Source organism: Bombus huntii, chromosome 4, assembly GCF_024542735.1.
Source record: "Bombus huntii isolate Logan2020A chromosome 4, iyBomHunt1.1, whole genome shotgun sequence".
In the NCBI taxonomy this organism is placed as follows: domain Eukaryota; kingdom Metazoa; phylum Arthropoda; class Insecta; order Hymenoptera; family Apidae; genus Bombus; species Bombus huntii.
The window spans coordinates 14885701-14897804 of NC_066241.1; the positions used below are offsets into that span (position 1 = coordinate 14885701).

General features: G+C 38.2%; 1 protein-coding gene across 3 annotated transcripts in view; it reads right to left on the reverse strand.

The window, feature by feature from the left end:
* Positions 1 to 12104, reverse strand: part of LOC126864404 (telomerase-binding protein EST1A-like) — a 150239-nt gene that overhangs the window by 109366 nt on the left and 28769 nt on the right. For all 3 annotated transcript variants that reach the window (XM_050615711.1, XM_050615712.1, XM_050615710.1), the window contains one exon: positions 10928 to 11073. In XM_050615711.1, the coding sequence (XP_050471668.1) occupies positions 10928 to 11073 (146 nt within the window). The remainder of the gene's footprint in view (positions 1 to 10927; positions 11074 to 12104) is intronic.

Sequence of the window (12104 nt, forward strand, 5' to 3'; positions counted from 1 at the left end):
CCATGCTACTACCTTCGTGTAATCTTCTCAAGTGAATATACCCGAAGCTCGAGCAATTTTGACGTGGGTCCTGCCAAACCATTTTTAAGTAACTATCATTTTCAAGCAGTATAGGCTGCAGTTCATAAGTATGCAAACCCTTCGGTTTATATGTTGTGAACATATCCGACTTTGAGTTTTGAATTTTTCAAATTAATAGCGAATTAATAGTTGGAAATAGTTTCGAAAGACTTGCAATCTTTCCCTAAACCTAGTTAGAGCGGCTTGTGTAGGATCTTAAAATTAAAATAATTAATTCAATATACTTATTACTGACGATATTCTGTTTTCTTTTCAAATTTCAAACATTCAACCCCAATTACTGCAAACCCGAAATTACTAAAATAAACATATAAAATTCTATCAAAAGTATAGCCCAAAACTAACAAGAATTCTTCCTGCCGATATCAAAATTCAAACCGCCCCAAAAAAGGAAAACGCAACCACAAAGAACTAACCGCGATCATTATCCACTCCCACTCTATCGACCATCGTTTTCCAGCGTCTACTGCCTAACCGGAAACCCTAAATTTAACAGAGGCCTGAACGACTTAATCAACGACCGTCGAAGGTGCAGAGTAGAAGAGGAGTATTCTTAAATGATCGCCGGGGGACCGTATCCGATAAAAACAGGAGCGACCGTGAGGGAACAAAGGTAAAAACAATGAGGCAATTTAATAACAGCGATACGTGCGGTTAACCGCGAAACAGCCGGACGTTCATTCAACTGACGCCATGATAAACCCCTTCGAAAATCAAACGAGATCAACAGAGGAAAACAACGAAAGAAACAGTTTGTCTGAAAGTACAAGATGTTTCAAAAGTGTCGGGTCAAACTTTAGGAGCACATAATAGTCAACCAAATAAGTAAAAAGGTCTTGATAAACATGGATTCGAATACATATCGCTAATCTTGGGGCTGTAACGAGTAACAGCATAAGAAACTTTATTGTATATACATCTAACTTATCGAGTAAATCATGTAGATTTGTTGTTAGATTAAGCATAATCAGTACGATATGCATTAGTTGATTATATTTACATATCGATTTAGTTAATATAGTTAATTATACTATATACATATATATATGTATGGAAACGTGACTTATGGAAAAAGGAATATAAGGAAGGGCAAGGAAAAAGAGAAACAATGATACGCAAGATAGAAAGTTATAAAAATCCATTTAGTATCCGGAAATCAAAAATTAATAAAATACACGCATATTAAGTAGTTGTTCCGATATCACTTAGCAATAGGAACAAAACTCCTACAGACAATTGTAGCTTCAAAGCTAATAATATTTAGACTCACGCTTATTAAAACAAATATATCCGTTTTGATGAGTATCGTGCATTCCTGAAGTTAGACCTCAACTTTTTGAAACATCCTATGTAATAAGTTAGCGGTCGTAGAGTTGCATGGAAGAAGAACGTCGACATCGAGAAGTCGAGTATGTGGAAAAGAGCTGCGCACGGATATACACGGTTGGATGCAGATGATCTGAGATTATAGACATTAGGTACATTAAGTCTGGACGTCGGTAGGTATGATTGTTCGTTGTCTAGCCCGCGGTGGTGCGTACCTCACGCGTGGGCATTTTGCTCTGCTTCCCGCCAAGGAGATCGTCGTCGCCGCTTAATATGCACCCTTCGCAGCGAGTAAGTGATTCGAACCGCGTAATTTGCGAATTTCACTGCCGCCAACGTAGTAAGTCACGGGGCCTGCTATCGCGGTTATTAATGGAGCGCGACGCCCTTGCACGCGTTTCATGCTAGCCTCACGGGCTACTTTCATAGAGATCAAGAGGTCGTCCATTTTTGTGTTGATAGAGGAATGATAATTTTTTTTTTTTTATTTCTCGTCTTATAACTTCTTAGTCTTATTTAATGTTAGAATTCTACCGAACCCGATAAAATAACGGGATAAATTTCATTTCTACCTTTTGCAACTACTTACACGCGGAAGCTTTTGGAAACATGAATGTCGACTTTTATCAAATTTATTTATCTTCGTCGTATCATTTTGATTATCATCTATATGATGGTATTATATATTGTATATTATAGTATATTTCCATTTATATGTAACATTAGATGAATATGTTCAAAAATAATAAACATCTTAAAAACAAAGTCTCGCGTAGAAAAAGTAAAATTGTATATTTTCCATTCCTTTTTTTATGTAGAATTATCTTCCTCCCAGTTGTACACTTCTAGTTACTTTCCTTGGTAATGTAATCCTTGGACATAGATATATATTGCAGATTATTTTAGACAGCTTTTGGTAACCACGTAGGTGCGTTCGGCGCCCAAAAAAGAAACGCGAGGTTTTCGGGATTTAAAGTATCACGATTTACTATAGTATTATTATAATTAAGCATACATTTAACTGCACACAGCGTTAATTCTGAATAAAAATACAGTTTATGAATATTTCGGTCTATTTCATCGAATTATATCGAGTATTTGTATGTACTTCAAACTATCCCATAAAATTTTCATCGATCTTCTTCTGTAAACAACAATTTCTATTTATTTATCACTTTCGATTCATTCCAATTTCTCGTCTTCATCTTTCAACCGATCTAAAAATTCGCTAGATCGCTCAGATGAAATTGCGATCAAACCGATCGTTTTTCTCAATTACCAGGTAAAACTTCTTCGACTTCCGTCTTCTAAGCCATTGAAATCAACAGTACAAAAATCCTTCGCACGCTACTAATCTGCGACGGTATTTCTTTCACCGAAACAATAATTGAATAACTGAATTCACTATACTACGCACGGTCTCTGCCTCTTATCTTCACTTCATCTTCCCTTATTTCTATCAGCGAATCGCCAAGATACCTTCAATCCTTCTGATATATGAGAATAAAGTTACAACGTAGGAAAGCGGCTGATAGTCTCCTCGCACGAGACGAAGTATACAACGCAACGGTACGATGAAGATAACGAGAGGGGGTTCGAGGGAATTACCCACAAAATGATGAGGGAATTAGCTAGCTATGTCTATCGTATTATCGCAAATAATACTCGTCTGATATCCGGTACAGTTAGACGTAATTAGATAAACTCTAACGTGAAGATGCTCTGTCTTATGGCGAGATTTCCTATAAGCTTCAGACGCATTGTATATCGGTACAATGGCTATAAATATGCTTCTGTTTTTCTACAATAAATAATCTTTCTTTCCGGTAGACAACAATACAGGGTGTCCCAGTAATTAGGATACAATCAACAAGGCGGTGATTTTGCGTTGAAAATCAATCGAAAATAAAGTAAGTTTTCCTTCATACGCTTGCACTGTACTCGAGTTCTTCGACTTTTCGGGACTAGGTGCAGCTGCCGAGGATATAAATATCTCGGTTACGATCTTTCTTTTCCCAAACGTCGAATCACAGAGCTGACATGGATCGACCAAGTGAAGCGGGATGACTGTCCTCGTACAACCCCCGATTGAATTTCATTCGTGATACGATTTTTGGTCCCTGGATTGACCATCTTTTCCAATTCAGTTATCTCCTTCGAAGATCCGATTACCGTGGAGGCTATAGCTTGCAAGGTGCTTCGAGATAAAACGAGCAGACAAAATGAATGGACGAACGGGACAGGGATAAAGCCGGGTTTATACCTGATGAAGGAGCTTGCAGAGACGAAGAGCATGAATGAAGTACTGAGATGATATAATACATTATTTCTGTACCAATGTACTACTATAATATTGTAGAGATGAAACAATTATTACTTTATCTGCTATCCACAATCGTACTACGAAATCTATACCAAAGAAAATAGTTCGACAGAGAACAATATAATCATAATCGTATTCCTAATACAATCGCTACAAATGATAAACGAAAGAAAAAAGATAGCATAAAAAGAGAAAACGTAAAGCGCTACAATTCCTTTTCCTTCGATGTATCAACAAGCTGTAAATCATGTTCTTCGATGTCGTTTTGTTAAGTATGAACTTGGCTTAAGAAAGATACGAGAAGAACCGCTCAGACGAGAGCTATTTATAAGGGAAAGGGAAGATTCCTTGTCGAATAACTCATGTACAATGCGACGGTACACGTTCAAATCAGCATCGATCTTGTGCTGTTATCAACGTAATCGCGTTGAAGGAAAACTGAATCCGAGTGGTCACGAATGGAACATTAGCGACGTTATATTTATACGAACACGTCTAGTACACTATATTATCACGATTTTTACTGCATCCGTATCGATCGTATTTCCATTTCGAATTAGCGCTCGTACGTGCCAATTTTCATCAAGCGACTCGTTTGTCGTTTCACGCTCCAACCCCATTTGAACGACTGACAGGTTTATCGTAAATTGTTCCAGGAAATGGAAAACGGATATACATTTCCACTCTTTAATGCGATTTTTTATACTGATTTAACGATTTTGACTGAAAAGAGTAATTAATTTTACGTTAATATATTTCACGTACGTGAATTTTTATCACATTTATTAAGTTCATTTTAGTATTTGGTTATAGACAAAAATGGGTGATCAATAAAGCAAAATCTTCCCGATGATGAACTGTGGATATTATAATTTGTATTAAATACACTTTGTATTATTTTCTCTATATCGTACTCTGTAGAATTTACTTTTCCCAATGTAAATAATTCATAAAAAGAAGAAGGAATGAATATTTATTAAATCGTTTCTCATAGTTTTATTACCCTTATTCTAAAGGGTTAATAGAGAAGATAAAGAAACGAAGAGAAGAAGATAAAAGATCAATAAAAATCTAAAGATCCTTAGCTCCTTGAAATCAATTAACAATGTTTAACCCCAGAAAAAGATCCTTCAGAGAGAATATGTATCCACATCCTCGTCTTAAAATAACTCGACGAAATTAAAACGAAAATAAAGTAAAGAAGAGGAATAAAATAAATGATGATCCACGCGGTGAAATTCCACGTAATAAGCTATGTATCTAAGCAAAAAGTAGACGTAGAAATTATGCTAAATACACACATTGTACTGCGATATTGGACAAAGTAGAGCCTGAACTATGGCAGCCAAATGGAATCAAAAGGCGAATCAAACGACGAAAACTACGATCCTAGCAATGGCTATCCTGTAATCTGGACGCTGCCTTTCTTAGATCCTGACTTGATTGGTAACAACCGAACCCGGTGGTTCGAAAGCAGCAAAGTATATTCGCGGCTAGGTGCCGTGGAAGGTCGTTTACCCTTTTCCGCAGAGGAATCTCTTCATCATCAAGTAGCCACGGCCAAGACGTGGATTATCTTGCCCCGTGTGCAATATCTTCGGCTACCACTCGGCTATAAAGACGACTCCTCGAGTGCTTTCAATTCCATCGATGACAAAGTGGATCTGATGGATGTCTCAAGGATGACTCGATGCTTCGACCCGAGAAAACGGATGTTTCGTTTTTACAGGGTGAAACACGTGTATGAAAAAGTTACGTTCGCGGCGAATAGGAGATTAAAATCGTTGAAAAATATAGGCCTCCACCGAGGACGAATGCGAACGACGTCTTGTACCGGTGGGATTCGATTCGCTTTTTTGCAGATTTAAGATTCTCTCTCTCTCTCTCTCTCTCTCTCTCTCCCTCCCTCCATCTCGTTGCCTCGTGAAAAGTAATTGTGAATGTGATTTTACGCTTTTCTGTCTGGTCTTCTATTCAGGGAGCAACTTCAATACCAAATCGTACAATACAAAATTTATTGAAATAATTACAAATCTGCGTGAAGAAGCGTTCGAGACGAATATAGAAGATTTTAAGATTTCCGGGTTTTTTTTTTGTCGTTCCTACGATTCATCTGTCCGTGATCAAGATCTTCTCGAATGTTAACTTCTTGACGAATGCGTGTGTGTGTTTAATTTTTCTTTGATTCAAGAATGGTACCGGAAGATATAATAGACACATCGCCTAAATCTGCAAACGTAAGGCAATAAAAGATTGTGCACCAAGCGTAATTATCACTGGGCATTAAGATAGCGTTCGTAACTCGGAAGAGGCGAAAGAGCCGACTGAAAATCGATAGAGCAGACCACAAGGATGCGCCGTGGCGGTTTAAGGATGATGAAGTCAGGACCCTGGTGGTCCGCGACATCCGACCGCAGACAGTGTCGACACGAGTCCATAAACCCAATGGCCCATTACTAGCGGTGTTTATGATTTCAATTACTGACTGGCCGATTGCACGACCATCAGCGTGTCAAAGATGAGGTTATTCATTGGCAAGTGTCAGGCTGTATCTCTGTCACTCCCGATCGGTTTCTACTACGTCCAATGATCAGGAAGTACTTCTCTATGTTTGATCATACGAGCTGCTAGATAATTAAAGCGTACTATAGCCTATCACCAGGTCGAGAAAGCCATAAACTGGTCCGTTAGGTGCAGTAAGATCGATGATTTGATTCGAACCAATCGTGTTGCATAGATGTTCAAATACGTACGATTTGAGAAAAAGTGTATTATCGGCATTGTATGTAAGATCTATATTATTTCTTAGTGAAGACAAGAAAGTGTAAAAAAATAGTTCGATAATTATGGTTTTAAGGACGCGGTAGTGTTAACTCTCAGACAATGGACCATTTAATAAGAACTGTCCCAATAAAACCAGAACCTATCGAGTCTCGTGTGGATCTCTACAACTCCAAATCCATCTCGTGAATCCTGGTCATTCAAGAAAACTTGAACAAGCTGTTCTACAAATTTCTAGAATCCTGAATACGCTAGACGATTCTATTACTATGCTGCAAGAAGGAACTCTGCAAAAAATATTAGGATACGAGAAGAGGAAGGAAACAAGGATGAAGACACGTTTGGTATACGCGGAAATGGCTTTAATGAAAGAACGCTAAAGGGTTTCCGTGGAAACGAGTCGGAGATGTGTGGATGAAGAGTTTTCGCCGGAGGAACGTGTTCTTCTGCAACGAAACTACGCAGTTAAATGGCCAGCGGAAAAAAAGAAGAGGGCGCAGGTGCAAAAGATCCGCGCAGACGGTTTTACATCGGAAATAGAGCAGCAAGAGTTCAAACCCCGCTGATGACTCAGTGTGGCTTTCGTCTTCGAATGAAAGAGAAAGAGAACAGACAGGAGTCCTTGACCAGGGTTTCGCTCTCGTGTAGGAATTAGCGATAATTATATGGGGCTAGCACCTGCACGCGGCCGCAAAAACCTGGAATGCCCTGGCTGCTTCTGTTGCTTTTGTACACCGCTCCAGCGGCGTTGAGTCACGTCGCTCTGAGGATGACTCAAAGGGACATTAAACAAAGTTACCTGGACGCGGTAATCCGGTTGAAATCTAAAGGAATTACAGGAAATCGTAAGAAACGTTCGTTTCGTAGGGTTGAGAATATTAAAGAATGGTAGAGGAATACACGCACACTTTCTTTTCATTTTAGTTACCAAAACGTAATTAATTTCCGTTTTCTATCTAGTTTCTGCTAGCAGACTTTACCGATATTATAAAATATATGGTAGAAAAATCTGTAAATTAAGACTTCTCTAAATGAATTGAAGATATTAAAAAATGTTTTGAAACGCCTATTGAAATTATTCATAAACCTAATCACCGCTAATAATTTTTTAGATTCTTATAGCAAACTCTATACACCTTTAAATTACGTACGGAAATAATCAACGTCCGAATCAAACCAAAAATTTCTTTCCAGAAATGTTAATATTACACCTACAGGGGCAAGCAAATTCTCTCGGCGTTCTTTCGAACAAAGTCGGAGCACTTACAAAATGGAATAAAACGACCATAAATCGAACATACATCTCGAAATCGGAAAACTCGAGCGCGAAACGTAATCTAGGGAGCGGATAGCACGTAAAATAAAAAATGGTGGAAACGTGAGCATCGGACTGGGCAGTGCGGAGCCCGCGCATTCATCCCCTTCGATTTTACGTCGTCGAGAATTTCTTCTGAGTATTGAGTCGTAAACTAGCTGCGTTGCCATAGAAATTTACGAACGCCGCATTTTGAAAGAGTATAAATGCATCCGAATGGAACGGCAGACCACCATTTCACGCCCACGACACTCCTACGAATTTTTTGAAGATCGAAGACTCGAAAGGCTTCCAGCCGTAAATAATATTCGAAATAAAGAACGATACCGAGGAATATTACGCGTTGGGTACACATGCCTTTGACTGAAACGTTGAATAGTCCTTTGTAAATTATCGAGAAATATTTATTTTTTATCTGTAGAATCATTTATGAGATACATAGAGCCAAGAAACAATCAACATTCGTGGATATTGAAGGAAAAGAAAAAGATTTCGTTCCATTATTTTGAGCTTATCTTGCTTTCAATGAATGTTCTAACATTTAAGTAACAGAAACAATTCCACAAACAAAAGTTCAGTTCAAAATGGAAATACTGACAACAAAATGATTAATTTTGATATATAAATCTTCCTTGTAAGAATCTTTTATCTTTCATTTCCTCTATTTATTATAACATTGAAGAGATTAAACTTATTAAAAGCTTGAACCCCATGTATCAGCCATTGTTCTTCTACAGAACCACTTTGAAAACCTCACTTAACACATCAAACGACGAATTCAACGATTAATCGTAAAATCGAAAACTATAAAGTCCACGTATACTAACATCTCACAACGAATCATCTTCTAAATAAAAAAACAGATGCTGACGATTAATTCACAGTTAATGACACAATAACTCGTACCATTATACGTAACGTGAAACGCTAACGAAATAAGAATCATTACACTCGCGAAACCATCACAGAGAATCCGAGAAGAAAGTACAGGAATGCGTTTTATGCTCTGATTCGATAAAGAGACTTTGATATACGGGGCAAAGACAAGACAAAGCAGTTTGTATCGACAGAGCGTATACATACGTCTGAAAACGAAAAGATGCTCGGGGACGATACGTCGAATTGAATTCGAATGGGTTTTGGCAGCAGGCGTAGTCGTTATTCTGATTTATCGCGGCCGTCCGCCGCTGCCAAGCACCGACAGAACGACGTGAAACAATAAAGCCACGGGCCACAGAGCGGGGCTTACGTACCAACGTTAAATAACGAGAGACGGACGTGACCGTGAAAGAGATTCGATCTAAAGTGCCGGTTACAACGTTGTCGTAACAACTTTCTTCTCCGCCTTCCAACAGTGCCGACTTATCCTCTCGCGAACAAGCGCGAACCCGTGTCTTTTATCGATCTATCACTGCAACGTCTAACCATGTCGTATCATCAGCCAAGCTTTTTCCTTGCTTCGATTGCCTTCCTCGTGGAGACGTAATTTCGATCAGCTTCTCACCATATTAATCGTATTTTTTATACATTCTTTTATCCTATTCATTGGTTCCTTTCCTCTTTTTTATACACGAACACTACAAGAGAAAAGCATACAATATGCGACCATCTTATATCATCAGCCTAGCTTTTCCCAATTTACATCGCTTCCACCCTGGAAAAGGATTTTCAAGAGGTTCCTTCCTTTTTACTATGAGTATAATAGAGAAATTAGATAGAATATTTTCTATCGCTTACCAAGTGGCGATTCTGCGTGTTAATTAACACTATACCGACCAATAGCCAATTAATCGGTTTCTGGTTGCCGACAATTTTTCTCATTATTTGAACAATAATTTGTTATTTAGTACTAAGGTACCTTGCTCAGTTGCGTCAGTTGCGTTACTTTGTAAGCTTCCACAGTTTTATACCAATTTGAAAAACTTACCGTTCGACATGAACGAAAAGAATGGTATTAGAGATTCTAAACCTAAACAGAGCCGGCGCCAGGGAGAATCTGCACCTGAGCTGTCGGTCGGACGTGCGTATACTGTTGAATCGCTAGTGGTCAGTAAAGTGTTAATAAAGTAAGAAATATTCACTTTCGGCGGCTACGACGATGTTTGAAGAACGACCGCCATTAGGTGTGGTATTTCGATTTACGAACCCGTTAGTAATCTCGAGGACGCGAGAGTTTGAGAATTAAGAATGACGACGAGACTAGGTACTCCTCAAGAGATGTCTTTACAGTTTATTGAAATTACGAATTTCTTTATTTACATTACATGTTGTTTATCATAGAAACGAATATATGCGCGAAAAATTGAGCATAACTCGATGTAGGAAGTCATGCCAATATATAAGAAATGATAGCAATATCCTTGTAACGTGTACGGTGGTTCGCGTAACTTGGACAAGTCATGCCTTTCTTATGGTTGCAATTAGGGAACTATGTTGGAGGAAACAGGTAAACGGTTCATAAAAGAGCAACAACCCCCATATGCAATGATCAAATCAAGATAATAGTTTACCACTAATAGAAGAAGAGATATATTAATAAATACAATTGGGGATTACTTGAATTTTGATTAACATTAACAATGTAGAAATTGAAAAGGTGTAGAAACCAGGTTGAAATTTATGAAATTATTAATAGGCTTTTTTCTTGCTGAGAAAAGATGCTGGTAAAATTAATACGTTCAGATTACCTTTTGTGTTATCCTATTAGAAACCAATATTTGATGAAATTAATTTATAATACTTTTTATATTTTGATAATCAAATAATACTCAATAAAATTCATTCTCAAAGTTCAAATGCACTGTTTGCCATTTCTCAGAAATTCTGTATACCGTGCTATACAAATCCATCTAAATTCGAATCGCGAACCAGCAAACGTATCGATTCCATCCGTACCTACATAATTCACACGTGACCCCTGCATGAATAATTCCACGATAATAGTCGCGAATTGGAAACTTTCGATTCCATCTTCGACATTTCACGAGAGAAGAGAAATTTCTGCCTTCCTTTTTCCACGTCACGTTTCGCGAATCGTGACAGAAAAGAGCAACACGAGAGGAGATCAAATAAACACGCGGAAAAGAAATATGGCGACTTACCCTTTAACTGCGTCGACTCGATGGCGAACATGTTTAACGCCAGGAGCTGAAGAAGTCGCGTCCCCGGAAGAGGCAGCGGCGAATGCTGAAGAAGCGCCCTGAACTCCTTTAACATCTGAACACCAGCTTCTTGGAACGTCTCCATTCTGAAACAAAGTTATAGATTACACTAGAAATTAGGAAACGTTATATAAATCACGATAAAATAAATAAAAGCGATAAAAATAGCTCCTGAGTGGTTCGCAATGCTTCAAAAAATTAATCGATCAAATTCAAATTTTAGTTCCATTCTACCGTATATAGCATAAAAGGGTCTCAGAGAACAAGTAGAACAAGCAATATAATTTTCGAAAGGGAATCAAGAAAAAATACGAGGGGTAGGTAATTGCACCAACGGTTCTATTTCTGAAGTTGCATCGCGAAATCAGTCACAAACGACAGAAAATCGACCGCGATGGTAAGGGTGAATGAATAAATGAAAAGGCAGCCGTGGCACGTATCAGTCAACTGGCAAGATCGTGCATATTTTAGGCATACTGGTCTGGATAAGGACATCGACCCGCAACTTGAAAACTTTAAAACAATGGAAGAAGGGCGGACTACGTTCGCCTAATATTTCCTGTCTTCTTCCTCGAATATCTGAGAAACTTTCGTGAAACTTTCGTAAAAGTAGATATACTCGACGAGTGTATCTACCGTGGGATGCTGAGCAATTTCGTTCGTGCGAAAAGAGCCTTTGTGAATTTGCAAACGGTTCTAGTAGGTTGCAATTTTTGCTCAAGTATAGTGATTAATTTAAGTGTACCGTATTCGTAAGAGTTATGTATTAAGTCACGTGATTCGTGCGAAGCTTTGGTAATGAAGATGAACGGAATAAGGTAAGATGAATTTGCAGATGTTTGTAACGGCGTCGAATTTTAGTTCAAATCTGATGATCATTGTATTGGTAATATAGTATTAAATTGTGTAATGAGTTCGTTCGCGTTTCTTTAAAAGAACGTCAAAGATCGTTAACCTGTTACATCCTCCTCATCCTACTACCTCATGTTAATACATAGATAGGAAACCTGTATCTGTAATTCTCAGTGAAGCTGATGATCAAGATAGCACACTAAGCAATAGCAATATCATCGTATAACATCGCGCAAATGCAAAAAAGATAGACAGATCCTCTTCT